General features: G+C 40.0%; 3 protein-coding genes and 1 long non-coding RNA gene across 5 annotated transcripts; 1 reads left to right on the top strand and 3 right to left on the bottom strand.

The window, feature by feature from the left end:
• Positions 1-2,150: 2,150 nt before the first annotated feature.
• LOC117935793 lies at positions 2,151-19,775 on the bottom strand. The gene is made up of 3 exons (XR_004654821.1): positions 19,763-19,775; positions 7,537-7,543; positions 2,151-2,254 (listed from the first exon to the last, which is right to left on the bottom strand). It is a non-coding gene; the product is annotated as an uncharacterized LOC117935793 (long non-coding RNA).
• On the bottom strand, positions 4,395-8,222 carry ngb (neuroglobin). Of its 2 annotated transcripts, none has more exons than XM_034858288.1 (5): positions 7,756-8,222; positions 7,390-7,545; positions 6,834-6,942; positions 6,610-6,729; positions 4,395-6,509 (listed from the first exon to the last, which is right to left on the bottom strand). In XM_034858288.1, the coding sequence occupies exons 2-5, from the start codon at positions 7,485-7,487 to the stop codon at positions 6,357-6,359; spliced, it is 480 nt and encodes a 159-aa protein (XP_034714179.1). In that variant the 5' UTR covers positions 7,488-7,545; positions 7,756-8,222; the 3' UTR covers positions 4,395-6,356. The 2 variants fall into 2 exon arrangements, with proteins under 2 accessions (XP_034714179.1, XP_034714178.1); XM_034858287.1 differs by having other exon boundaries at positions 7,390-7,498; positions 7,756-8,221.
• fam161b (FAM161 centrosomal protein B) lies at positions 10,067-15,639 on the bottom strand. The gene is made up of 9 exons (XM_034858286.1): positions 15,619-15,639; positions 14,163-14,391; positions 13,555-14,081; positions 12,953-13,251; positions 11,621-11,739; positions 11,346-11,513; positions 11,127-11,226; positions 10,859-11,034; positions 10,067-10,649 (listed from the first exon to the last, which is right to left on the bottom strand). The coding sequence occupies exons 2-9, from the start codon at positions 14,378-14,380 to the stop codon at positions 10,568-10,570; spliced, it is 1,689 nt and encodes a 562-aa protein (XP_034714177.1). The 5' UTR covers positions 14,381-14,391; positions 15,619-15,639; the 3' UTR covers positions 10,067-10,567.
• On the top strand, positions 15,893-24,564 carry coq6 (coenzyme Q6 monooxygenase). Its single transcript, XM_034858285.1, has 12 exons — positions 15,893-16,308; positions 16,616-16,750; positions 18,241-18,299; positions 20,057-20,183; positions 21,246-21,376; positions 21,470-21,577; positions 21,838-21,900; positions 21,998-22,105; positions 22,742-22,944; positions 23,191-23,306; positions 23,675-23,841; positions 24,419-24,564. The coding sequence occupies exons 1-12, from the start codon at positions 16,107-16,109 to the stop codon at positions 24,446-24,448; spliced, it is 1,449 nt and encodes a 482-aa protein (XP_034714176.1). The 5' UTR covers positions 15,893-16,106; the 3' UTR covers positions 24,449-24,564.
• Positions 24,565-24,897: the final 333 nt, after the last annotated feature.

A 24,897-nucleotide genomic window follows, 5' to 3' on the forward strand; every position in this document is an offset into this window, starting at 1 on the left:
AAAGATGTTTTGTATTGTGTCTTTGTTGCTGCGTTGTTGTTGATATCAATTAATACATTTTTGTCAAAGAAGTATGACCAAGCTCTCTGTAGAGGATAAAAAATCTTTGAAAGTTGTTAATCCAGTGTCATTCCCTTTGATATGAGTTCTCTTTAGGCCATTTTAATTCTAACATATTTGATTAACAGTGACATCACTGTTGTGTATTAGTTCAGTGATTTTCTCTCAGAACAGCTGTAAAGCTTATTGTTGTTCAGTCCTGTTGTTTTAGTCCATTTTGTGTTCTGTATGAGAGGATTTATCATAGTTTAATCATGGAAAATCATAGGCCTGTGATACAATTTTTCTTCAGCTGTACTTTCATAAAACCTATTATTATTTGTATTGCATAAAATGATATGTATTAGCTCCATTTTACAAGGACTCTAACTGTTTTAATGCTGTATAAAACAGATGTAAGCCGACAGAAGAGAGAGAACGAAGTGGTCAGTGTGGAGAATCAAAAAACATCAAAGCGCATCTCACATTTTCTGTCTCTGAACTATCACGATGTCCTGTGGGTTTCTCTTGCAGAAGCTTGTTACACAGATCATTAAACATACTTTCCTTTGAAAAATACAAAATAAAACATATTAGGGTATTCTTAGCTCTAATGACCATGCAAGGAGTGATTGTCCCTTTTCATGCTTAACTAGTTTTATTGTATCCTGTCAAGTCTGTACATATACTGTCGGGTTGGCCATCAAAGGTCTATTTGGAAGTAAATTAGCTTTCCACATGTCTACCGGTTTTTGCTCTTGTTTATAAAATTTGTCTCATAAGTACTTTATTTAATACAGTGTGTGATCCTGCTGTAAATGACGGTTGTTATATCTCCAAGAAGGTTGAGGTTTTAGGACAGACTGCGTTTGAGATTTATCTCTGTCAGACTAACGAGTTTTCATCTGTCAAAAGTGAAGTGCAGTGATCTGAAATTAAAATTAATTCAGCTCAACCCACTCATCTTGTGCCATGGACTCCTTATTGCTCTCCTCTACTGTGGTCTATGATGAAGGGTTTTTTGAGAGGCAGTGAGTCACACTCCATGTGGTTAGTAGTGCAAGAGTGAATGTGCACAGTATGTCTTCAGGAAAGGTGCATAAGTATATTGCATATACAGGTGACTAAAGTTAGACCATTGAAAGGAATAGTTTAAATTTTGAAAAATATGTTGGTTAATATGCTTTCTTGACAAAAACTTGATGAAAAGATTGGTACCAACATCATATCTCTAGCCTATGTTAAATATGAAGCTAACACATGCAACCAGTTATCTTAGATTAACAGAAAGAGCGGAAGCTAGCCTGGCTGTCCAAAGGTGATGAAGTTTGCCTATCAGCCTCTTTAAAGCTCACTAATTAACACATTTCGGGCTTGTTTAATCCGTTTAAAAACCAGAACCCTAACTCTGCAATAAAGAAAATAAGCATGTTTCCCCAAATGTCTAACTATTCCTTTAAAGTCTGACAAAGTGCACAACTAAAGACAGTAATTCCCTTGATCAAACTGTCTCTCCAAAGATAATCACAGACCAGATTTAGGCGGTTAATAAATGTAGGTGCATGTTAGCTTAGTGTTTGAAGCAGTGTGTCTGCATACAAACTATGCAGACATTTCTCATTGGTCGCTGAAGCCCCATCTGAGAGTGGATGGGGCAGTTAAATGTATGAGCATCTGCTTTTATCCAAAACACATTGGGAAGTGGCAATGGTAGTTGTTGTTCCAGCAGAGTGGTGCAGAGTTTTTTCAGAGAAACATCTCACACTTACTGGATGGATGTCATTTTTTTGCAGTAAAAGGGTTTGTAAGAAAACATCAGAAGATGCCTGCCATTATATACAGTGCTTCTTCGTTGCTAAGAGTTCCCAAAAGAAGAAAGAAAAGTCCCTGACATTTCCCCTGTCACCCATGGCAACTGAGCATGCTTCTCAGTGAAAGGTGAATTCCTCAGGGTGCGTGGCTTGTCGTCTTTCTCCTGCCCAGATGCTTAGAATAATAAATGTCTCTGCCTCCTGCTGCAACCATATTTCCACTTCCACATGGGCAATGCAAATGTTGCTTTCTAAGTTGGTGTTGTTTAGTATTTACATAATGCATGATATATATATATAGACCAGTTCAAATGACCCCGGCCCGCCCATACAGGAACTTAACATCCTTAGTTGTCTCTGCTTAATGTGATATGTGCACTGCATACTTAAGCTGATCATTACAACTTATTTGATTTAGTAATGAACGTGGTTTTTAACAAAACTGGAAAGAATAGGTATTGACCACTAACAAGTTTAATTACAACTAAATCTGGGTTTACAGTGGTAGCTGTTGACACAACCTTTCTAAATTTTCAATCTGAACCTCGTGATAAGATTGATTTGTTTGACAATGGTGGCAATGTTGTGACAATGGTGTCAAGAACAGTTACCTAACTTGGCACACCATGTGATGCAGTAGCTACATACGGCCGTGGCTGCTGCATTGCTCAATTATTGCTACCGCAGGAAATCAATTATCAGTGGATTGAAGTGAAGTGAATTTTATTGATTGAGCTGATCCTCTTAACTTCTATTAAGGGAATAGACATGTTTTGACAATTGTCAGCAAATTGAACAAAAAGACCAAACTCCATAAATTAATTCACCTTGCAAGTGTTGTCTGTGTAGCTAAAGCTTATTCTTCCGTGCCATAGAGCTTGATTGCCTGAAAAACATATCAGTGAGCTACATTGTTGCACTGGCTGACATGTTCCCACATTACCATGACATAGGCATATTTTGTTTTGTTCTTACCCTACATAATTGCCGTAAATACTTGTGCACCGTTGTAAATAGTGTAACACAATGTGTAGGAAAAGCAGCATGTTTGCAGAGCAGCAGTTTCAGTCCTGAAATAGTCCTGACATTTACTCTGGTTTGAGTAATGTTTGATACAAAGTGAAGTGCCCAGCTGTTTTGGGAAATTACAGTGCTTTTATAAATGAAACTGTGTACTTGTGCCTGGTTTTTAAAGATTTACATCTTCAGTGGGAACCAATGGATTTGAGTTACAGACAAGAGAGGGAATTCAGAAAGTACTGTGAGAGATGGGGATTGTTTCTGTCTCGGTTGGATGTATCAACGCTCAGAAAATAAATGAATAACCACAGCCTTATCCTTTAACTGGTTGTACTTTAGGTTAGAAGTGACAGACAGCTCTTTCCCACTGTTGATGTTTTTGTTTGCAGGTATGTGTTGCAGACTCCAGCAGCTATCGGAGCCAACCTTATTAGCCGGAGCCTGTACTCACAGTCAATGTCCAATCCTCACTCGCCTCCACAGTATGATTTAGAATGAGTGAGTGATTGAGCAATGCCTTGCTTCCCTCCTTCATCCCAAACAAATGTACACACATGCACACACAAACACACACTCTGGATGATCACTTAACAGTTGCCATGACAACCTTCAATACCCCTTCATTCCAAAACACATTGCAGACTTTCTTAAAATAATGTGTTGTCTTTTCTCACAGACTCCTCTCCAGACGACAACAGCCTTCAGAGCAAATCCTCGTACACTACAAGGTAAGACTGTAGAACTATGGGTACTGATTAATGAATTATCACAAGGGAAATAAACACTTAATGTATTTTAGTAAGTAGCTTTTATCAATTAAGTTGCAGTCTAATCATTGGTTGGTGACCTAAGTGGAGGTCAGATTAATATCCATGAAGCCCAGTGACTAGACAACTCTGGCTTACTGTTGTTCTGTAGGCTGAAGCGAGACATGGAGGATGGAACCAACATAAATACAACAGACTCTCAGTGGGACAGAGAGAGTGAGGATACTGTTGGGTGTGCAGAGACAGATTAAGGCCATGTCAGCCTCTGCCCCAGCACCAGAACAGACAGCCAGCTCATGGATGTGACTTTTACAATGATACAAGCAAATTGTACATATATGCGAGAAATGCGTATGCAGATAACTCATTGCAACAACCTTCCTTTTGCTACACACACACACACACAAACTGATATTTAAGCGGGAAAATGTCCAAACATATATGAAGATTTTGTTTTTGTTTTGTGGAGGAAAATAAAAACTGAATTTCAAATGTGTTTAATGCGAAATTCTGTAAATGACACTGTGCAGTTGCATGAGTAAGTGAGCTGATGTGCCTGTAGTCACCCTCGTCTCTGTAGCCAAGGGCGATGAGCCATTTGTTGCTTGGATCTTATGTAACGCAAGGGGATGGGCTGTCAGTGGGAAGGAAATCAGGCATCATGTCATTGATTTCAAACGCTGACCATTGTGTTGTAACCATTGTCAGTCTGTGACAACCAACCTTAGAGCAAGAGGGAAACACACTGACCTCATTAAGCATTTAAATATCCACAGATCACTTTATTTAGCATCAAGTAAGCACACAACATGTTTTTTTTCAAAGGATGGAATCCAGTTTACAAACAGTGTGCATTAATTTTAATCATACTGTGCATTTTTGGTTGAAGATAACTAGGTGAAGTCACGGCTGTTCATTAGCAGCTGATATTGATGAGGTAGACAGTGACACACCCAATATGTACAGAGCTGGATGTTAACGGGATAACATGCCAGTTATCTGTCATGCCTGCTAAAAAGACCTAAGGTCAGGTAATTGAAAACAGAGATGTGCGAAGAAAAACCTGCATGGGGCTGAGTACTGATACTAAGAAAAGAATCACTATAAATACACCACATACACAGTCAGATACAGACTGAACGGGGAAGGCAGGGGGGGGGGGGGGCAATTGAAAACTGCTTTTATATATTTTCTGTAAGGATTGCACATTTAGAACCTAATATTTATCTCTATTCCTTTTGATTAAATGAACCTGATTAAAAGCAGAACATTTGGGTTCATTAACTGAATATCCAAATAAGATAATCTATCTGGAGGATAAACTGTGTGTCACATCTGAAAAAGAAATCAAATCAAATCTATTTAACAACACATACATTTCAGAATATAAAAATAAACTTTATAAATGTAAACTCAGACTAAAGCGATAATAACCACATATCAGCAGCTTGGATTTACAGTTATATGGTATTTTTATCTAATACTTGGCGCACTGTTGCTAAGTTACTTGGCATAATAACAATGAATGTCAATAACAGCTGAGGACGGTACATACAGAAACAAAATCATCATCAATTAAGTTTGTCTTTGTATCATAATCCAACATATATGTTCACTCCCATGTAGAAGCTCTGTGTTGGAGAAACACAGGCCACTCTGCTGATCTTCACATCCAAAGCTGAGGTAATACTACGTTTGTAGCCACAACAACACAATTAATACGCATTACTGAGATAAGCGAATACAAGAGAGAGAGAGAAAACTACTTAACACTTACAATGACTGGAGACTGAGATCCAAAGAACAAAGATGCCCTTTACTCTAATGTAAATAGTTAACATAACAGTCTATTAGTTTAGAGTTTAACAGTTAGCTGAAGCCTATTGAAGTAATCACAATCTCTACTATGGAGAGCATCACACACCATGTTGAGTAAGGTGCACATGGACACCTTAACAGTCAAAGATCTCTGAAGAGACCTATCAGAGAGTATAACAGTTCTTGTCAGTATCTATTCAATATCATTTTTAATTAATAGGTCGGACAACAAAGTCACACAGTAAAGTAGGTGTACTGATGTTAAATATCAATAGAAAACACAGTATTCATTATGACTAAGGTGATAGGATTTTCTACTGTAAAATCACATTGCTTTGTCCCAAAACCTTTAACATGTTAAAGTATGTAAAGTATCACTGTGTTCCAGTTAGATAGAGAGCTGCCGTGCTGGCCACAGTAACCATCAAAGTTTGAGTAGAGTGTGATGCCTAGATATAATATTTAGTATTTTACAACTGTGCAACTCTTTTAAGATACAGCACAAAGACGACTACCGTCACTGTTATTTAAGTAGATACTGTATATCAAAGCCATTATATACAAAGAGACTCAACAGTTATCCTGTTGCTTTTTCTCAATGTGAGGCGTTCAGATTACAGGTTCAGGCTTAGAAGAGCCAAAGCAGGCTGGCTCAGATCCTCACATCTGTACAGCAGCATTGACTGGTAGCTAAACATCCTCAGTAAAGAAAATAAACTCTGCGATTGGTCGATCCAATAGTGAAGTGTACCCACACCACACATTCGCTACGCTATGTGACCTCACTCACAGAGCAAATGTACAGCAGCCAAAGCCACAATGCTGCAAGTTATGCAACCTTATTCCATGGCAACCATGTTGAGTGATTTGACAGCAACTGCTCAGCAACTCCCAGTCCAACTCAGTCGGCCTTGTCCTCCCCGTTCTCGGCCCATCCTCGGCTCATGGCTGCTACCACGATGCTGTACATGTTGAGCCAGGCTTGACGCAGCGGCGCTGTGTAGGCCTGGCCAAGACTACACTGCAGCATGTAGAGAAGGGACTCACCGACCATCTAAAAAGCGCACACACACACACACAAAACATGTTTTTTCACAGCTCATTCACTTGTGAAATTGCTTTTTGAGAATTGCGCTATGAACTGTTGATCCTACAGCAAATGACTGTGTGTTGACTCCCACTGCCTGATGTTTCCTCCCAAGGTTGAACAGAAAGTCCTCCAAGGTGTGAAGGTCATCCAGGTGGCTGACTGCTGCATCAATCACAAGCATCACCTGGGATCACATGCACAGACACATGTAAATACACAGAGTGTTCACAACTGTGGACAAGTACAAACTGTATGCTCGTAGTGGTGACGGCAGTGAACGGAGCTCACCTTGGTGACATGTTCCAGGAACTCAGGGCTGGAGAGGCAGTCTTGTGAGGAGCCACAGTTTGTAGTGTAGTGGAAAAGAGTGAGAAGTGCTGGGTCCAGCTCAAACAGCCTACCACAGACAAATCCCACACTATTCTATAGGTGTATACACACAGCTTGGCTTGCCAAACATCCACACAGACACAAAATCAATCTATAAATAATACATCTACAAATCCTTCCTGCTAGTCTCTGATTTACAGGCAGCTGTCTCAAAGTAAATTCTGGATTATTGCAGTCTGTCGCCAAGCAACAAGTCAATCTTCCGGTCCCTGCATAGTGAAAGTGTTCAGCAAAGGATCTAGCTTAATTCTCTCTCTCTACACCACTGTTACATATTCACAAATACATATTCCTTACACTACAGCTATTAAGTAACAACACAAAAAACAGCAGAATACTATCATTTTTGGTTAAGGTGTTGATGCAACTGCACAGAATAACAATGTTGTCTTCCCTTACAAGTCACTTTACTGTCTAATTCTATTTGAATCATGCAGGTTGTGTAAAATGTTACCTGGAAAACATGATGACACCATGAGGAACTTTGTTTTTGCCCAGGCTCTCCCAGCTGCCTCGTATCAGTTCCTTCTCTTTCCCTGAAAGCTTCTCCATCCTTTCTCAGGCTGTAAACACGAGGCAAGTTTTTCTAGAGGGGAAACACACAACTCCTCTAAAGGACAAGAAGGCTCAGTTTGAGCAAAGCCATAATATTCAAATTAATCCACAGACGAAATGTCTGCCAACCCACCGGAAAAAAACAAAGTGGAGCATCAAGTGAGTGGAACACAGCTCATTTGTCAGTAATGTTTCAGATATAAAGAGGGGGTAAACAGTAGCAGGAGTCAAGATTCATAGGCAGAGATACACAAACATACTGTACCTTCTTAAGGTCAGTCTTCTCTCTGAACTTCTGCTGGTGCCGGGCTGAGGGGTCTGTCTGTGTGCATGAGTGTATGTATGTGTGTGTGTGTGTGTGTGTGGGTGTGTGGGTGTGTGTGTGTGTATGTGAGAGAGAGAGAGTGTGTGTGTGTGTGTGTGTGTGCAGGCAGTAGTCTTGCCTGACACTCTGGTGCACTGGCTCTCTCTTTCCCCAGCACCACGGTTCAGTCAGCGAGACAAGTTCTGCCACGCTCTTATCTGTCACACTGGCTGCTATCTCTCTCCCCTTCCCGTTAGCCTCTTGATATGCTCTCTCTCCAGCACTGGGGATATTATTCATGCCACTGAAGAGGAAAAAGAGGGATCTCTCTCTTCTGCTCCAGAGAAGGCTGCAGCAAGCTACAGCTCCTCCTGCAGGTGGACCAAGGACTAAAACATACAGAGACTATGCATGCACTGCACACAACTCTGCACGCCAAACATGCTCTGCACTGCAAAAAATACTATTACTATAACTTTAAAAAAAACTCAAATAAACAAGAAATTAAGATGAAAATTAGAATAGGTGTAATTGCTGATGTTTTGAGGCAGATCAATGTAAAGGCTCAGTAAAAACAGGTTTGAATCTAAAAGCACAACTCCGAGACCAGTACGGTAACATGATAAGTTCAAGTTTACTCCGGGTTTAAAACAGGCAAGAGTAAAAAAATAAAATAAATAAAGACAGGCAGACAGGCAGACAGGCAGGGGAGATGAGGCACACTTATCAAACAGGGGATCAGGCTTGAGAGCAACAGTCCAAAAGGCAGGCAGAGGAGTCATAAAAGTCAGACCGGTTGGACAAGGAAGCACAATAGATAATCTAGCGGGGAATGAATGGAAGTGGGCTGCTGTAGAAGCTACTGGGCTGATGAGGAAGATGAAGCAGATGTGTATGTGGGCAGAAGATCTCTGGTGATGGGGAATGGCGGGAACACAGGAGTTACTGCAGAGCAGGTGGGAGTGGCAGAATCTGAAATGTCAGCAGAGTATGTATATTGCAGGGGCGGGAAAGCAGACAAGGACAAATGTGAGGCGAGGAATTGGCTGAGAGTGTGACAGTGAAGTCCATTTGAGGTCTATATCATCTATTTTAGAGTCTGTCTCTAGCTGACTTTATTTGCAACCCGTGGATTTTCAGAATTTAATGTATGGGATCTTTTATATTTTACAGTGGCTGGAATAATAAAAGACCTGAACACACCTTGGTGAAATTATATTGTTCATCTGCTAAGTTGAACCACTCCTTAAACAGTGTGATAATAACAGTTCTGGGGCCAAGTGCTTTAACCTCTCATTAATCTAAATGAGATGTGTTTGTTGCCTCTCTCAGCTGCCGTTATTTAAATAGATGTTGCAGGTGTCTCACAGGGATATTATCTAACAGGCTGGGAGATATTTCAGCGCTGCACCGCAGGAGTCAGAGGTCCAAAGCTTTCTCCTGAGGGACTACAAGGCAGAGTGGGGAGGGATGAACTGTTCCCATGACAACCTGACAGCATGGAGCCCTTGAAGCTCAAGGAAGGGACTCTGTGATTATTCATCACATCTATAAGTACTTATGTGGCAACATTTTGGCTTTTCTACTTTTACATCTTTTTTTAATTATTCAATATTATTAGTAATCAAATGGTTATTTCAATACAGTCAAGGTAAATACTGTTAGTCACCTTTTTTCTGCCATTCCCTGTAGAAATACAGTCCAGCGGCACATAATTATGTTGTAATTGTCTGAAAAATATTGGACTCTTTCAAACTAAATTTCAAACTAGACTAAGCATTAAATAGTGTAACCTTAACCTGAAATACTTCCTTTTTAATGTTGTCGTAATCTGAACTGACCCAGTGAGTAGCCTACAAAAAGTAACTATATGGTATATGGTCTTAAACATTATGATTATATACATATTCAGACATTCCCATGTGGCCTGTTAGTGAAACATGATTTCTAGAATTCCTGGCAGTCAGCTGTCTAAGCACAGGCTTACAGCAAAGGCCAGTGTACAAGCGTATTTGATGTGGGTCTATGGGCTGGGAGCAGACCACTGCTCTGGTTCCTGTAAATGCAGTTGGACAGTGAAGGCTGTTTATTTAGGTGGCAGTGTGGCTGTAGAAATAACTGGGAACTTTAACCCAGCCATCTGAAAAAAAAAGGCCAATAGCAGTTGCTTGGTGTCCTTAGAGGACCTGTATGAATGAAACTATGTATGTTTATTCAGTTTTTTAACAAAGCTTTTTTTTTAATACAACTAAAAGCAAAGCAAAATTATATTTGTCATCGTATAATAATTGTTTTAATGGCTATTGGAAGATTGATTTAGAGTGCAAATCACAAATTAATGTTACAGACACAGTGGAATCAACTGGTGTCCTCATTTTGTTTTTTAACTGTTGCTTCTGGTGACCAAGTGGCCATCATCGTCTACATTACAGTGTTCATATTCCTTAGCAAAATTAAGTATTTTTTTTTATTTTCATTTTTATTATTTACTTTTCATGTAGACTATATAGATATATCCTCAAAGCATATACAAGATAACCTATTTCCATGACTTATGTACAAATACAGTTCTATAAACCTTCTCCCAGTTGTAATCCCTAACATTTGTGATTGTAAAGTCCAGATGTTTTGTCATTTCATAATTTTTCGTTTCACATCTTAAACTATCAAATGCTTGGTGCGGATAGTTAGCCATGACATGAATCATTTTAGAGGACAGTGTTGTTTTCTAGCGGAGAGGCCATAAAAAACTCTGCCGCCTGAACCTTTTTGATCATGGCATTTCTTCCTCTTTGGACTTCACGCTCTTCTCTTCCACATCTTCAATTTTCTCCCCGTCGTCTACATTTTCTTCCCTAAATCAGACATGTTGGGTTAGAAAATGACTATATTGTAATTACATCGAACTTTTACTTGGCTACAGTATTTGTCCCTTTTTACTAAAGACTGCAGAGCAAGCTCAGAAAATTATGTAATGTAATATGACCAAACCACATGAAGTCCTTGGCTCTCCAGCACCAGTGCTATTCACAGGAGTGGATGAACAAAACATAAAAGTTCTCACTCTGCATAAATGCTGTGAATATCGTTCTCACAGCTGTGGTTCTCGTCTGTATCCTCCTCGGATCTGTATGATGTTCCTTCAACTCCTTCTCCAATTTCTTCAACAAATAGCTCTTTCAGGCCTGCTTTCTTCAGCTTGTTCCTGTATGTCTGCTCGGCGTAAGACTTTGCATTTTTCTGTCAGTAAAATAAACTCAATGTTACGCTGGAGGGGGCACCTCATTTATAATGTGATGTCATCTTCTAAGCTTAATACATATGTCACTCACCTGTTTCACCCGTTCGAACAAATAAGGGCGTTCGCTAACTCGTGCCTTCATGTACCGTAACTCTCTCATGTATTCTTTCATCCTTTGTTGGTCAGCTTCCCTTCATGTTAGAGAAGATTATAGTTTAAGCTACTGCGGCAGGCATGTGTGGTTGTTGTGATGTGAGTTGCAAAAGTTACAATATTGGACAATGAACAGCCTCACTTGACCAGCACTCACCGATGGTGCTTTAATTTTTCATTACACACTTCTTCCAAGCTGCTGTGTGGGTCCAGCAACTTCGCATGGAGTGTGACTGTCTTCTTCATGGCCTGGGACCTCAGTTGGTACTTCTTCAACCAGTCAACGCTCTCTTGATTCTTGCTATCCCTCATCTCCATTGACTTTCTGTGAAGGTACAAATATTCTGCATGTCACAGGATTTAAATGTTTAGTGTATAGAAACTATAAAGAGGAAAAGAAATTCCTACTCATGCCAAAATTATCCAAGTTACCTGATGGCCATACAGCGCTTCCGTGCAGCATCTGTGATGTATGTCGGGAGTGTGTCTGCAGACAGTGATGTTAAGGCCCCAAGGGACTTGCTTCTGCTGAGATTACTTATTTGTGGTACCTGTAGATTAGGGGGAAATACATACAGTCTATATATAGTTTAATCACAGGAATGTGCCCAAAAATGTCTGACATGGTTCATAAAATAGATCTCTGGTGATTGTATAATTTTGGGCAAAGCCAGAATATATATGGAAGACAGACAGGAAGAAACTTTAACTGATCACAAGGTTCATTCTACCGCTTTGGATTAGTGTAAATTACTGGTATGCTTCTTTCTACTAGTACTCTGTAATGCCCTCCTGTGAATCATCCACCCAGACAAATTTCTATGAAAATATATAGGCATTGTCTTGTAAAATATGTATTTAATCCCAGGAAAAAGCTGGAGAAATACTGCTTGAATTTAACTTGATAAATTATGAGGTGGAGAAAGTTTGAAATACAACTGTTGAAGGGAGGGAAATATTCCCTCTCTGAAGAGGGCCCACTGTACATATTTTACATAGCTTTACTGTTCCACAACTGAGGGGACTGGTCTGAGCGGCCTCACAAAACATCACATAAGCCACACAAGAACTTAACCCATACAATAAATCTTTCACCATCAAACAAAATACTACACAATATCCAGAATAGAAAGTCAAACGTGGCCAGGTCAAAGTAATTTGTCACATTATGAAATATAAACTTGAAGTGTTAAAGGACCACAGGAGTATTGTACAGTTGGCAAACACTGTAGGGTAACCATCTGTTGATATTAGGCCAGTTATTCTACATCTGGTGCAATCATAGTGATATGGACTTTTAAACAAGCAAGGACTTAGGCAATCAGCACCGTTCATCTTCTCTAAAACATTGAAGTCTTTAAGGAAGGCTAGTGGTTTCCTATCAGCCTTAAAAAAAGAGAAGAGTATCTTGACAAACTTGACAAAGTGGTGGGTGGATATGTCTCGAGCCATGCATCAAACAGAGTGTAAAACTAAAATGTGAAACCTTCTGGGCGATAGAGACTCTTCAAGACAGGCATTGTTCTTTACATTTTAGTCATGTAATATTTTGGCAAATATTGGTAATTAATTCTTAGACCTCAGCCTACCATAGTTAGGCAGGGGATTGATGAAATGCATATAAACAGAAACTAAACCAAAAATGATACCATAATATGAGAATGAACTAAAACCAAATTGCACTGAAATGAATAAATGGATAATAGCATTAAGAGCATTAAAAAATATAAACAAACAGGCGGGTGGTAAAAAAAAAGGATTTACCTGTGCGTTTTCAGGGCTCATCCTACTTTGCCTTGCAGGGAGCGCTGATGTCCTCAGATGGAAGGGCTGACATGTGATCACATCTTTACTCTGTGTTTTTCTAAGAGCCTCTGTCTGCAAAGCTTTGTGCAGCCTGCTGAAATCAGGGACATGCTGGATGATTTTTGGCTGGAAGCTAGGTTTCTCATACAGGAAACCCAACTTTTCTTTCCTGGTGCGCTCGGCAGTCCGAAGTTTCGGGCTGCCCGACACAGCAGGATTCTTGTCTGAGTATGACCTTGTCTGCAAAAGCTCCTGGTCTGCACAGAATTACAATAAGGTACAGTAGAGGATAAAGTCATGTCACTGCATAAAGTGATTTGGACATACTGTTTACGTATGGCTATTTGTGATTGTGGTCACAAATAGCCGTTGTCTGGCCAGAGAGGGTCACAAGCCAATAATGCTGGGAACCAGTGACCTTTACACTGTTCTAAGATGACAGTTGAAAGTGACACACAAAGTTAACTAACGAAGAATCTGTTCTTTCCGCATTTTCACATCAATTATAACTATTACACCAAACACTAGCAAGCATCCTTCCATCAGAAATGGAAACCCACCTTTCAGCTCAGACGCTGGCGAGTCTTTTACCTCTTTTTGAGGAGGTTTCCTGACAGTAGCAGCCTTGTTTTTCTGATCATGTGAGACTTGGTTTATCATCGCTGTAAGCTTCTCCCTTTTCTCCCTTTTTCTCTCCTGGAAGCTGAAAGGTCTTTGAATAGAGAGCAAGAAGTCCCTCCTCTGCTCGCAGCCCTGCTTTCTCTCCTTTTCTCTCAACTCCATCATCTCCACATAGATGGGCTGAATGACACGGCTGGGCACTGGGAGAGCGTGGAACTTCCTTTGACACTCAGCCTTGGCCTCCTCCTCTTTGCTTACCTCTGTTGTTTTAGATAAAGCTAACCGTTCACACTGTTGAGTCCTGGCAGGAGTCAGCGTGGAAGCCTTGACTGAACAATTTTTCCAGTTTGAAGTTACCAAGGCTGGAGAAGATGACTTAGGCCTCGCTATCTGTCTGAGATGGGGCAAAGTCTCTTTGTCTGAGGTGAGGGAAGATGTAGAGGTGGAGCTCCTCATCCCCATATGTCTGAAATAAACAGTAAGGATCTTTGAGAAAAAAAATGTTTATACTCATGACAAAATATATAAGACATCTGATGAAATCTACCTGGCCTGATGTTTCAGTTGATTTCTATCACTGGACTCTCTGTCTACATCCACTGACAGTAGAGAGTTCTGATGAATCCTCCTCTCAAGCTCCTCTTTTTGTCTCTTTTCTGTCTCCTGCAGCTGCTGCCTGAGGTCCTGACTCAGGGATTTCAGCTGCTGCTGAAGCATTAATTCTGATCTAAGTCCATCTTCCAGCAATGTCTCTAGCTTCAGCATATTTCTCTGACCTATGACACAAACAAAAGCTGTGAAAGGTTACTTTATTCCTGTAAACAAAATGATCTTCTGTTTTGGGTTAGTACTGAAATGACTAATCAATTCATCTATTTGTTTATCAATGGAAAGTTAATTCACAACAAAGTATTACTTCACTGTATAATTTCAACACAATGCTGTATACAAAATAATGTGATCTTTGACAAAATAAGAGACATTCCATGATGCCAATACTTTCATTAACCTTTTAAAACATAGGAATCATCAAAACACACACATCCAAAATGACAAAGACTTTGTACATGTTCTTAAATAGTAATGTTTAACAACATTTTAAATAGAGCAGAAATAAAAGGATGACAGAAAATGTACAGAAAATTAACTGGCAACAATTTTCATAATTATTTGTTAATTTATGTCATTTTCTTATAAAGAAATGCTAACATTTCTCTAATTTTTAAATTTGAATATATGTTGATGGATCAATTGTTGGTTGTTTCTTTTTGTAAATTGAATATATTTGGGTTTGGACCATTGGTAGAACAAATCATGAAGGTAAATATGTCACCATTGGCTCTGGGAAACTCTAATGGGCAATTTTCACAATTTTCTTTTTTGTATTTCTATTTTGCAGACCAAACCATCAATTACATTTTTTTTTTGAGAAAATAAAAAGAAAATAGTGAATAAAATGAAATAACCTTTAGTTGCAGCTCTACTTTTAATTTTAATTCATAAATAAGCATGGACTGTAAATACCAGTCTATGTAAATAATTCAATGTCTGGGTTTCAGAATGGTATTTTGGACAGGACAAGTAATTTGAAGATATCTCATTTAATGGACATTTTTCACCAAGGAATTAATATTTTAATATAATATAGTTGGAACATTTACAACACAACATGAATAATAATAATAATAATTATTATTTTATTTTTTTATAGAAAATGTCGGTTTTGTATTTAATGCTGGCTAGCCAGCTTGCTACACAGATCAAACAGTATCAAACTTGATGACAACGTCACCTCCAGTCTGTTTAAACCAGTTACCATGGTAACCAGACCTCTGCGCCCTCAACATAACGTTGCAAAGATGGTTTAAGGACATTTATAGTAAGCTGTAGCTAAGCAAAACTATATACGTATTTATATAAAACTTATATACAAACCTGCATTGTACTTTCTGCCACTTAAAACCACATAATAAAAAATGAAAGTAATAATGATCGTCGCCAACCTGGTAAAGGATGATTTTTAGGAAATGTTGACGTCGAATCTTCTTCCAAACTCGTAACGTTAACGTTAGCGTTATATATCTCACTAACAAGATATCCACTACAGCTTATTCGGTAAGCTCATGAGGTCTGTTATACTAAGAAATAACTAAGCAAGTGCATTACTTAAATACACACACTCCTCCGTTTTGGTAGCATTAGCACTGTTTGTGGACAGAAGCAGCAATGTTCAGCCGCGACAAACGTCTTCTGTGATTGGACACGAAACCCGGAAGCACTTCCTCTGGAGCGCTGGTGTACACAACCTAACTGTCTATGTCCACAACATGGCTGGATTACAGAAGGGACACATCTGTCGTAATTAGGACACATTCAAGGGTCTGTCTGTTTGTCAGAGTGTCATATGACAGCAGGGACACTTCAGAGTTGGACCGATTTTCCTGTTTCATGCGAGGCTTGTCCTATTTGAAGACAAAGTGAAGACAGAATCATGCACAAGCTCACAAGGGCAACGCTGGCCTTTAACGGACTTGGCCGGTTTTTAATTGCAGAAAAGCATCTATCTGCTATTAAAATCACTAGCCGGGGATTAATGAGCGCAGAACATGGGCACGATTCTGGCAAGAGTGAGGTTTATGATGTTATAATATCCGGGGGAGGAATGGTTGGTTCTGCAATGGCATGCTCCCTAGGTGAGTGACACCCTCACCTAAACTCCCACATTTGACGTGTGAGTTCAGCTATTATTAACCAGTCAGATTTTAATTTAATAAAATTGTGTAATCAGGAGCTAAGACTTTCGATTAATACTTTAAAAGCTACTAAATATGATCTCTAAGATGTTATGCAATGGGGGGGGGGGGGCATATAGTCATATAATACCAGTAATAAATAAGCACTTACTCACAATATTTTGTATTTTTACTGTAGCAACATTGCTGAAACTCAATCCCATATGTGCTGCAATTTTATGCAATTTTTACATGACTTGTATTATAGGTATGGATCCAAACTTGGAAGGTAAGAAGATTCTTTTGCTTGAAGCAGGCAACAAGAAAGTGATGGACAAAGTCCCAGAAAACTACAGCATCAGAGTCAGCTCCATCAGTCCAGGATCTGCCACCATCCTCAGTGGTACAGTATACACAACCTGACACACAATAACATCGCTGTCAAATAGTTTATAACATTTTTGTTGTTGTGTTAATTGTACATTAAAAGGGCAGTCACTATAGACCAAAATAATCAAAAAATATATAACTAAGTTATTTCTGTGGTGACTGCCTTTCTTTCTGTAAGAAGCTTGTGGTGCTAGACTTATAAATGGCACCAATAAGGTAAGCAAAGGATCAGACACTGTCCAGTTGCCTCAGCTAAAATGGGATCATATCTGACCTTATTTGTCCCCTGGGTTATGGTAACTTTAGCCTGGCTTGATGGACTAGTCTGTGAATCATGTTCTGTGTACTGAATTTGCCATCTCCGGTCTAGAATCCATTAAAAATATCTGAAGACCATAAGTCCAGACCTGTGCATTTTGTTACTTCAGCTTTTGGGCTACCTGAAATGTGCTGGCACATATAAACACTGTTTTACACACGTACTTCTCAACGATGAACCGTAAGACAGTTTACAAAGACAAATACAGATTCCTTTTCAAGTGTTCAGCGTCTAATCAGAGACTTTGACACTGAAATGTCAATAGAGAATTTGATTGGAGTGCATTGATTTGTGTCCTGTGTCCTTTGGGGGTGGCAGTAGCTCAGCCTGTAAGGAGCTAGGTTGGGAACCGGAGGTTTTGCTGGTTCAAGTTCCCGTACGGACCAAAGTATGGCACTGGCAGCCCACTCACTCTGACATCTCCCCATTTGTGCATGAATAGGTCCTGAGCGTATGTTTGTGTTTGTATTTCAGGCCTGTGTGTAGTGATTGCTTACAATGTATATGTATATGTTAAAATAAATGATTGCCTCCCACTGGCTCCCACACAAAAAGTAAAAGGCAAGAACTTGTCTCTTGCTTATGGCCTTCACAACATTTTCATACTTGACTGCACATCATTAACAGTCATTTTGCATGATGTTTTAAATTATTATTCTATTGTTTTTTAAGATAAATAGATAAAATATAGCCTTCTACCACTTTTAAGACATTTTATTAAATTAATGGGCTTTAACTCATCCTCAGCTAAACCGATGAAAACAGCCGCATTACTAGATTAGCATCTGGTTGCGGGTCCCATTTCCTTATACACTGCACATTTTGTAAACATGTGCCCTCCCACTGAAATTTGTTCAAATCCACCCAATTCATGTTTTAGCTTTGTATGGTTATAGTTATTTGTAAAACATGGTCCTATATTGTTGCAAATAAAGGGACTTTTGCCAATGTAAGAAACACCAATGCACCAACATGTGTGCGCAACTGGACTGGCTATTAAAAAAAAAAAAGAACAGAGAAGCTCAGGTTACAACACACAGAGGGAGTGTGAATTCATTACACACACCATTACACCTTTACCTAGCAAATAGTTAATTGCTGCTATATTTCTGCCATGAATATCAAGTACAGAACCGTTAAATCAGTGTTGTAATTGTTTTGAAATGTTTTTTGTGCACACACAGGTATTGGAGCATGGGAGCACATCACGAAGATGAGGTGCAAGCCCTATAAAAAGATGCAGGTATGTTGACCTTCAGCTCACTATTACATTAAGTCACTCTCTGTGCAAAACAAGTATACAGCAACTGCCATTGTACTGCAATGTCCAAGGTTCATAAAAGTCTAACTTCAAGATAGACAAAAGAGCCTACTGATCATCAACTACTAATATGGAGCATCTCTCCAAATCCTTCTGTACAGGCATACTGTATGTATTTCTAACATCCATCAATCATAGTAACATACAATTTGTGGAGAGAATAATCTCTCAGTTTCTACTCAGTCATTTAGCTTAATGAACAAGAATCACAATACTGTATCATGTAATCATGTATATGGTATGTAATTGTTCACATAAAAATGTCTGGCAACAGGGCTTTCATGTAACATGCATTTTATTCGTTCATTTGTGAAATGTATGCCTTTTTAAATAGCTTTGCAAGATTTGTGGCACAAGGAATGTTAAAGAACAAAGCGTATATTTAAAAAAAAGACTATCTCCTGGCATATTCAAAGTACTGGATGTCTCTTTGACCATGCATGTTTTATTTATTAAAGCCATGTTTTCTATGAAGAGAAAATCATTTTGACGTTTTCAAATTGGTAGTCCCCATATCTTATAATTATGAAGATTCATGTGAACAACGGGAAGAAGATGAAAGATAAGGAGAGTGGTTGTTTGCTGCAGAGTGAACCCGCTTTACGGCTGTGGGTGCAGGCTCAGTCCTTCTTGTAAGATGTGGTCGGTGTGTACCAAACACCCAACCGCAGGGTTTCTCTCTGGGCCTAAGATGTCATCATGCAGTGCCTTACAGTGATTATGGTAGTGTACCTCTCCCATTATACCTTCACTCTGCTACCACTGTTTTGGCTTGTTTGCCTGTAGAATCTCAGTCATATCACCAATTGCACTGAAAAGTATGTACTGCAGGTCAGCTCTAAAAAACATTCTTTCCAAGCAGTTAAAAGCTCTTCCACCTCAAATGTCCATTAACCATTGAGGGTTTATATTTGAAACAGAAGGCAAACAGAGTTGTTTGCATCAAGGCGTCATTTTGCCCACATTTTTCTCCATAAAGTTTCAAGGAAGTGCATTGTTTAATATATAGTAACTGATTCTACCTTAGCACTGCATCTTTTCACCCCGCATTAAACAAAACCAAAACAGTTTTTGGGTTGGTTTAGTAAATCTTTCTTCCCAACCACTTATCACAAGTTGCAAACCCACTGCCATTAGTGGTTTTCTGTAGGGTATATCCCCCTACTTTATGGCAAGTTGGAAAAAAGTAGTTACTGCGGAATGATGGGGTTTGTCACCATAGTTACAACCCAGGAGAGGATTAACCTTGTACAAACACTTTTCACCCCCGCATGTTTAACTCAAACAGTACTTTCAGGGTTGGAATTACAGTAACCTAAGACTATATCTCATTCTGTCGGTTATGGTTGCAGATAAATGTTGACTCACTCTTTATGTTCGCAAACATGTCATTTGTTATTTGTGTTTTAGAGAGAACGTTTGTAAAAAAAATAAAAATAAATCCACATCACAAATGTCGAGAGAGCTGCGTTAAGCTGGCGACCAACCAGAGGGGTGTTGGTGACCTTCATTGCTCTGTGCTTGATGTATGTAGGCTATGCCAACCTCCAACAGCAGTTAACAACTTTGATGTGTTTAGCTCTATGAAACGGCACTTCTCTGCCCAGCTATATATAGGGAGAGGGGATGCATTTAAAGATAGACTTGTAAACCGCAGCCATAATGAGTCTCTCATTTAGGTTTGGGATGCCTGCTCAGATGCCCTGATCACATTTGATAAGGAGAACCTGCAGGACGAGATGGCTTACATCGTGGAGAATGACATCATTGTGGCTGCACTCACTAAACAGCTAGACTGTCTGTCCGGTAAGCACAGAACGTATGATAAAAACATGAAGCCCCACACAGTAAGCAACAGTGCTCTGTAAGACCACTTGGTTCCTGTTCCATCTGCCTAATGGACACCAAGGCTGGCAGCTCATGCCACCACATTTATTACATCCTGTCCCCAGGTTTTGTTTATTTGTACTCTCTCCCCCAGTGACTGTTTTTAAAGACAGGTTAAACCCTTGGAGCCGCTTGTGTTTTTCCTGCAATTTCAATCAAATCCTCACATTTTGGGAACTGCAGGGCCCGGCACCCTTTGAGGACACGTGAAGTGGTCCAGTGACCTATTTAAAGCGGCCATGTGCTCCTAAGCTTTGCCACCTTGAGGAAACTAAAGCGCTGACAGTGCATAGGGCTGTATTGCCGTTGACATTAGACCAACTTTTGTGAGGTACGCAAATAAAACTTGGGTCTGCTATGTGCTTGACAGTTAAAGTGGCATATTTATGAACAGTTTTCAACATTTTGCACCAATCAAAGGACGTATGGTTGCAGCACGTGTTTGCCTCATGTGCCTCCCGTTTGTCAGCTTCACTCTCTCTCATTTTAGCTGTGGTGTTGTCATGCTCAAGATGCAGTACATGAAAATTGTGCTCCGCACCAGCTGGTTTCAATGTAACCCTGCTCTCCAATCACTGGAAACCCATATTTGACATTCATGTTCAGGAAGCAGTAGCCGTTCTGTGGATGGGTCCCTCTCCAAGTTGGCGTGAGCCAGCGTAGCTCATGATCCTTTCATGTTTGTGATGTCCAGCTGCTGATATTTTAGGAAGAGGGGCCGTTTAATGTGCAGCATACACAAAGTCTGGTGTGGTGTTTTTGTAGATAAACACTATTAGTTACGGCAAACTGTCGCAGCTAACATGTGCCAAGAAGGCAAACCAGTGGTGTTTTATATGGGGCTTTATAGATCTTCCACTGCTTTGGCTGCAGGGAAACCATTCTAAGCAGCAAAGCATTGATTTACTTTTAAGAATTATTGCTCTTTTTCTTTTCTGCTGCCTTTGTAGTCACCAGATTTATGTCCTTGTTGTCTGTCAGATAACGTGCAAGTGAAGTACAGGTCCAAGGTGGTGAAGTATGCGTGGCCCCTGCCCCACCAGGCAGCAGACTCCATCCCGTGGGTCAAGGTTACGTTGGCGAGCGGTGAGACTGTTCAGACGAAGCTGTTGGTCAGTTTGATTCTATAATCACAAACTGTAGGTATTCATCTGTTCTTGTCCTTTTGGTTTTTACCGTTTCCCTTTTGCTCATCTGTTTTTCAGATTGGTGCAGACGGACCAAACTCAATGGTAAGGCAGGAATTAGGGATACCCACAGTCAAGTGGAATTATGACCAATCTGCTGTGGTTGCTGTGCTGCACCTATCAGAGGTGAATAACACATTCAACGCATGCTTCCCTGATATTGTAATGAATAGAAATATACGATATATGTAGATTAACAACGTGGTATTTTTATTATGATAGTCATTTAAAATGTCACATCTGAGAACAATACAACCACCCAGAAGTACACTTTGTAATGCCTTGTTTTAATGTGCAAGATATGTAATTAAAATGTATACCATTCAATGCATTGGCACAATACTTTAGTGTAGTATTTAATTTAATCTGATTTATGTGTTGGATAGCCCACAGAAAACAATGTCGCATGGCAAAGGTTCCTCCCAACAGGACCCATTGCAATGTTACCGGTAATATATCTGCATTGTTTACAGCAGTATTTTTTTGCCCGTATTCGTCTCATATGTATTTCATAACGGTTCAACAACCATGCTCTGTGCACTGCAGCTTTCGGACACAGAGAGCTCTCTGGTGTGGTCAACTAGCCATCGGCTGGCAGAGGAGCTGCTGGAGCTGGATGAGGAGAGTTTTGTCGATGCTATCAACTCTGCCTTTGTGAGTCTTCCTCTAACCATTAACCTGCTAGTGTTGTATTCATAGTCACACTTCTCATCTTTCAGGGAGATTTTGCAACATTTCTGTATTTGTTTGCAATGTGCTAAATGTGGCAGGGCTTCTCCATAGACTCACTAAGTGATGCACCGTTTTTTCGTGACTCATACAAACAAAGTTGTCATTGTTTTGCCAAACTTTATACATAAAAAATATTTCACTAAGTAAATGATATCCAATCCATCCATTTCTTTAATGTTTGGAGAAACTCCTTTTTCCCAAGCTGGCTATTTTTACCGGGCCTGCTGATGGACGGGGTCACCACGGTTGAGTCACGTTTGGTTTCAGGCCTGGTTTGCTAATTAAACCTGTGGTCTCCCAGTGTCGACCATTACTGCATGTAATGTTTTTTAAACAGATCTAATTCAACTGCATAGCCTGGCCGGCATCATCTTTTAATTAGCCCGGCTGCCAAAGGCCTGCCAAACCAGTTAGTTAGGGAGGGGGAAAAAGAGCACTTTTGCTGGCCTGGAGTTTAGCTTTGCTCCTATGTCATCTAATTTCTTTGTCCACTCAAAGGGATGATGTCTGTTTTTTCTCTCTTTTTGTGAATATGTCTCTGTCTTTTTGCCCTAAAAGTGGCGTAATGAGAACCAGTCGGAGCTGATTGAGACGGCTGGCTCTCTGTTCCGCGGCGCCCTGTCGACCATCATGCCGTCTGCAGGTTCACCTCGGCAGCTTCCCCCAAGTGTGGCAGGGATCGGCCCAAAGACCAGAGTCATGTTTCCTCTGGGCATCGGTCATGCATCAGAGTACATCCGGCACCGCGTAGCTCTCATTGGGTAAGATAGTCCTAATGAAAGCAATGGCCTACACATTTTCATGTTTTGTAAGTCAAAATACCGATTGAAGAAGTCCTCAAAATCACCTTGTCAAACAGGCTTTTAAGCTCTTTGTTATTGCCTCGACTAATGTTTTGCTTCATATGTAAAGGAATACCACTTTGGTCTTGCACTGTGCATGAAAATACAGCAGCATGCTGTGATTGGAATGTATATAGACAAAGATGGATATGTTTGTCTTCGTAGGGATGCTGCCCATCGTGTCCATCCTCTGGCGGGACAAGGAGCCAACCTGGGCTTTGGGGATGTGGCTTGCCTTACACAGCTCCTGAGCCAGGCAGCATTTGACGGGAAGGATCTGGGTTAGTGAGAACTCTAAACAGACAAAAGCACTGCAACCATAGCACAGTGGTTTCCCCTAAGCTCTTTTCCATTGCCCCAACTCAAAGGCACTCTGTTGACCTGAATTATAAAAAGCATCAGCTTTTCCGGCAACATTTATTTAACGTTTTTTCTGTTCATTCTGCCAAGAACTACTGTATATGTAAGTTGCTTTCGCTATTAAAAAATGTAATCTTGTTATGGGATGTTTATTTTTTTCCACTGTTAAATGTTCTGAAGTCAAAATAGCGCCAGTGTATTGACTTAATGCTGAAAACATGTGACAGATCTACACAAGCTTAAACTATAGACTCATTTCTTAACCCATAGTCTTTGTTTGTTTGTGCAGGAGCGATGCAGCACCTGTTACAATACGAAACTGAACGGCAGCGACACAATCTGCCCATGATGGCTGCCATCGACCTCATGAAACGTCTTTACTCCACTAACGCCACTCCCGCTGTTCTCCTACGCACATTCGGTCTGCAGGCCACCAACATGCTCCCAGCACTAAAAGTAAGCTCCTTCTCCTCTAGCCTCTACCTCCAAACATATCCTTCTGCATATCTCATTGAACCTGGCCATCACTCAGATAACATCAACCACCTGTCTAACCTAACCTAAGCTCCACCTCCACCTCGACTCCACCCTTTTTTTCTGAATACACGGAGCTTTACTTCAGTGGTGTCTATAATTTCCAGGGTTCTGAACCTACTACTATGGCATCTAAGTTTAGCCCCAAATTTAGTGTTACCAAAAGTTTGTGGGTGGGGTGCAGGGCTGGCCCTTGGGCAGCGGACGGCGGTGTTGGCTTGTGTTTTCACACCCCTTTTATTACCGACCACTCATGTGAAATGGATTTATTCCCTACTAAGTGATTCAGACCAACACAACTGTAACTGGTTGTAAAGGCAGTTCACTGTGGAGGCACAAAGGTTAAACGTGACAGTTTTTCCATATTAAATGTTGTGAGTTCACTGGTTTACAGGTCTTGTATAGAGGTCTGCAGTGCCACGCATTTGTAACAGGTTTTTAGTAACCATGATTTAAAGATTGAAGAGTTTCTAAGTTGATGTCTCTTTTGCCTCTGCAGGAGCAGATTGTGGCATTTGCAAGCAAGTGATCCATTTGTCATGCTAGGTCGTTGGTGGATCTTCAAAGACTGTAAGCTTTAAAAGGCTGTACAAATTGTGAATGTAAAAAAATAATTATACATAAAAAGATATATTTTACTCCTTTTGTGATTTTTATTCTTGTGTGTGCTTTGTTGCAAAACAAATCCATATAGAACACAACATTGCAGGTGTCCCGAGCATATCATAACAAATCAATGATATTCAAGAAGTACATTTCTCAGATGTGATATGAAGATATGTGAAGCGCTATTTTCTCAGATGGAGGGAACAGTATGCAGACTGTGTAGTCATAAATCCAATGTATGCACAGTTTTACAAAAGCATTGTAAGATCAATTCAAAGATGACATTGATTTTTACATAGGGAACTACGTACTAGATCATCCTGTAAATTGTATTACAAGTAGTCTGTGGATATTAAAAAAAAGTATGAATAC

The sequence above is a fragment of the Etheostoma cragini genome, chromosome 20 (assembly GCF_013103735.1).
Source record: "Etheostoma cragini isolate CJK2018 chromosome 20, CSU_Ecrag_1.0, whole genome shotgun sequence".
Lineage (NCBI taxonomy): Eukaryota > Metazoa > Chordata > Actinopteri > Perciformes > Percidae > Etheostoma > Etheostoma cragini.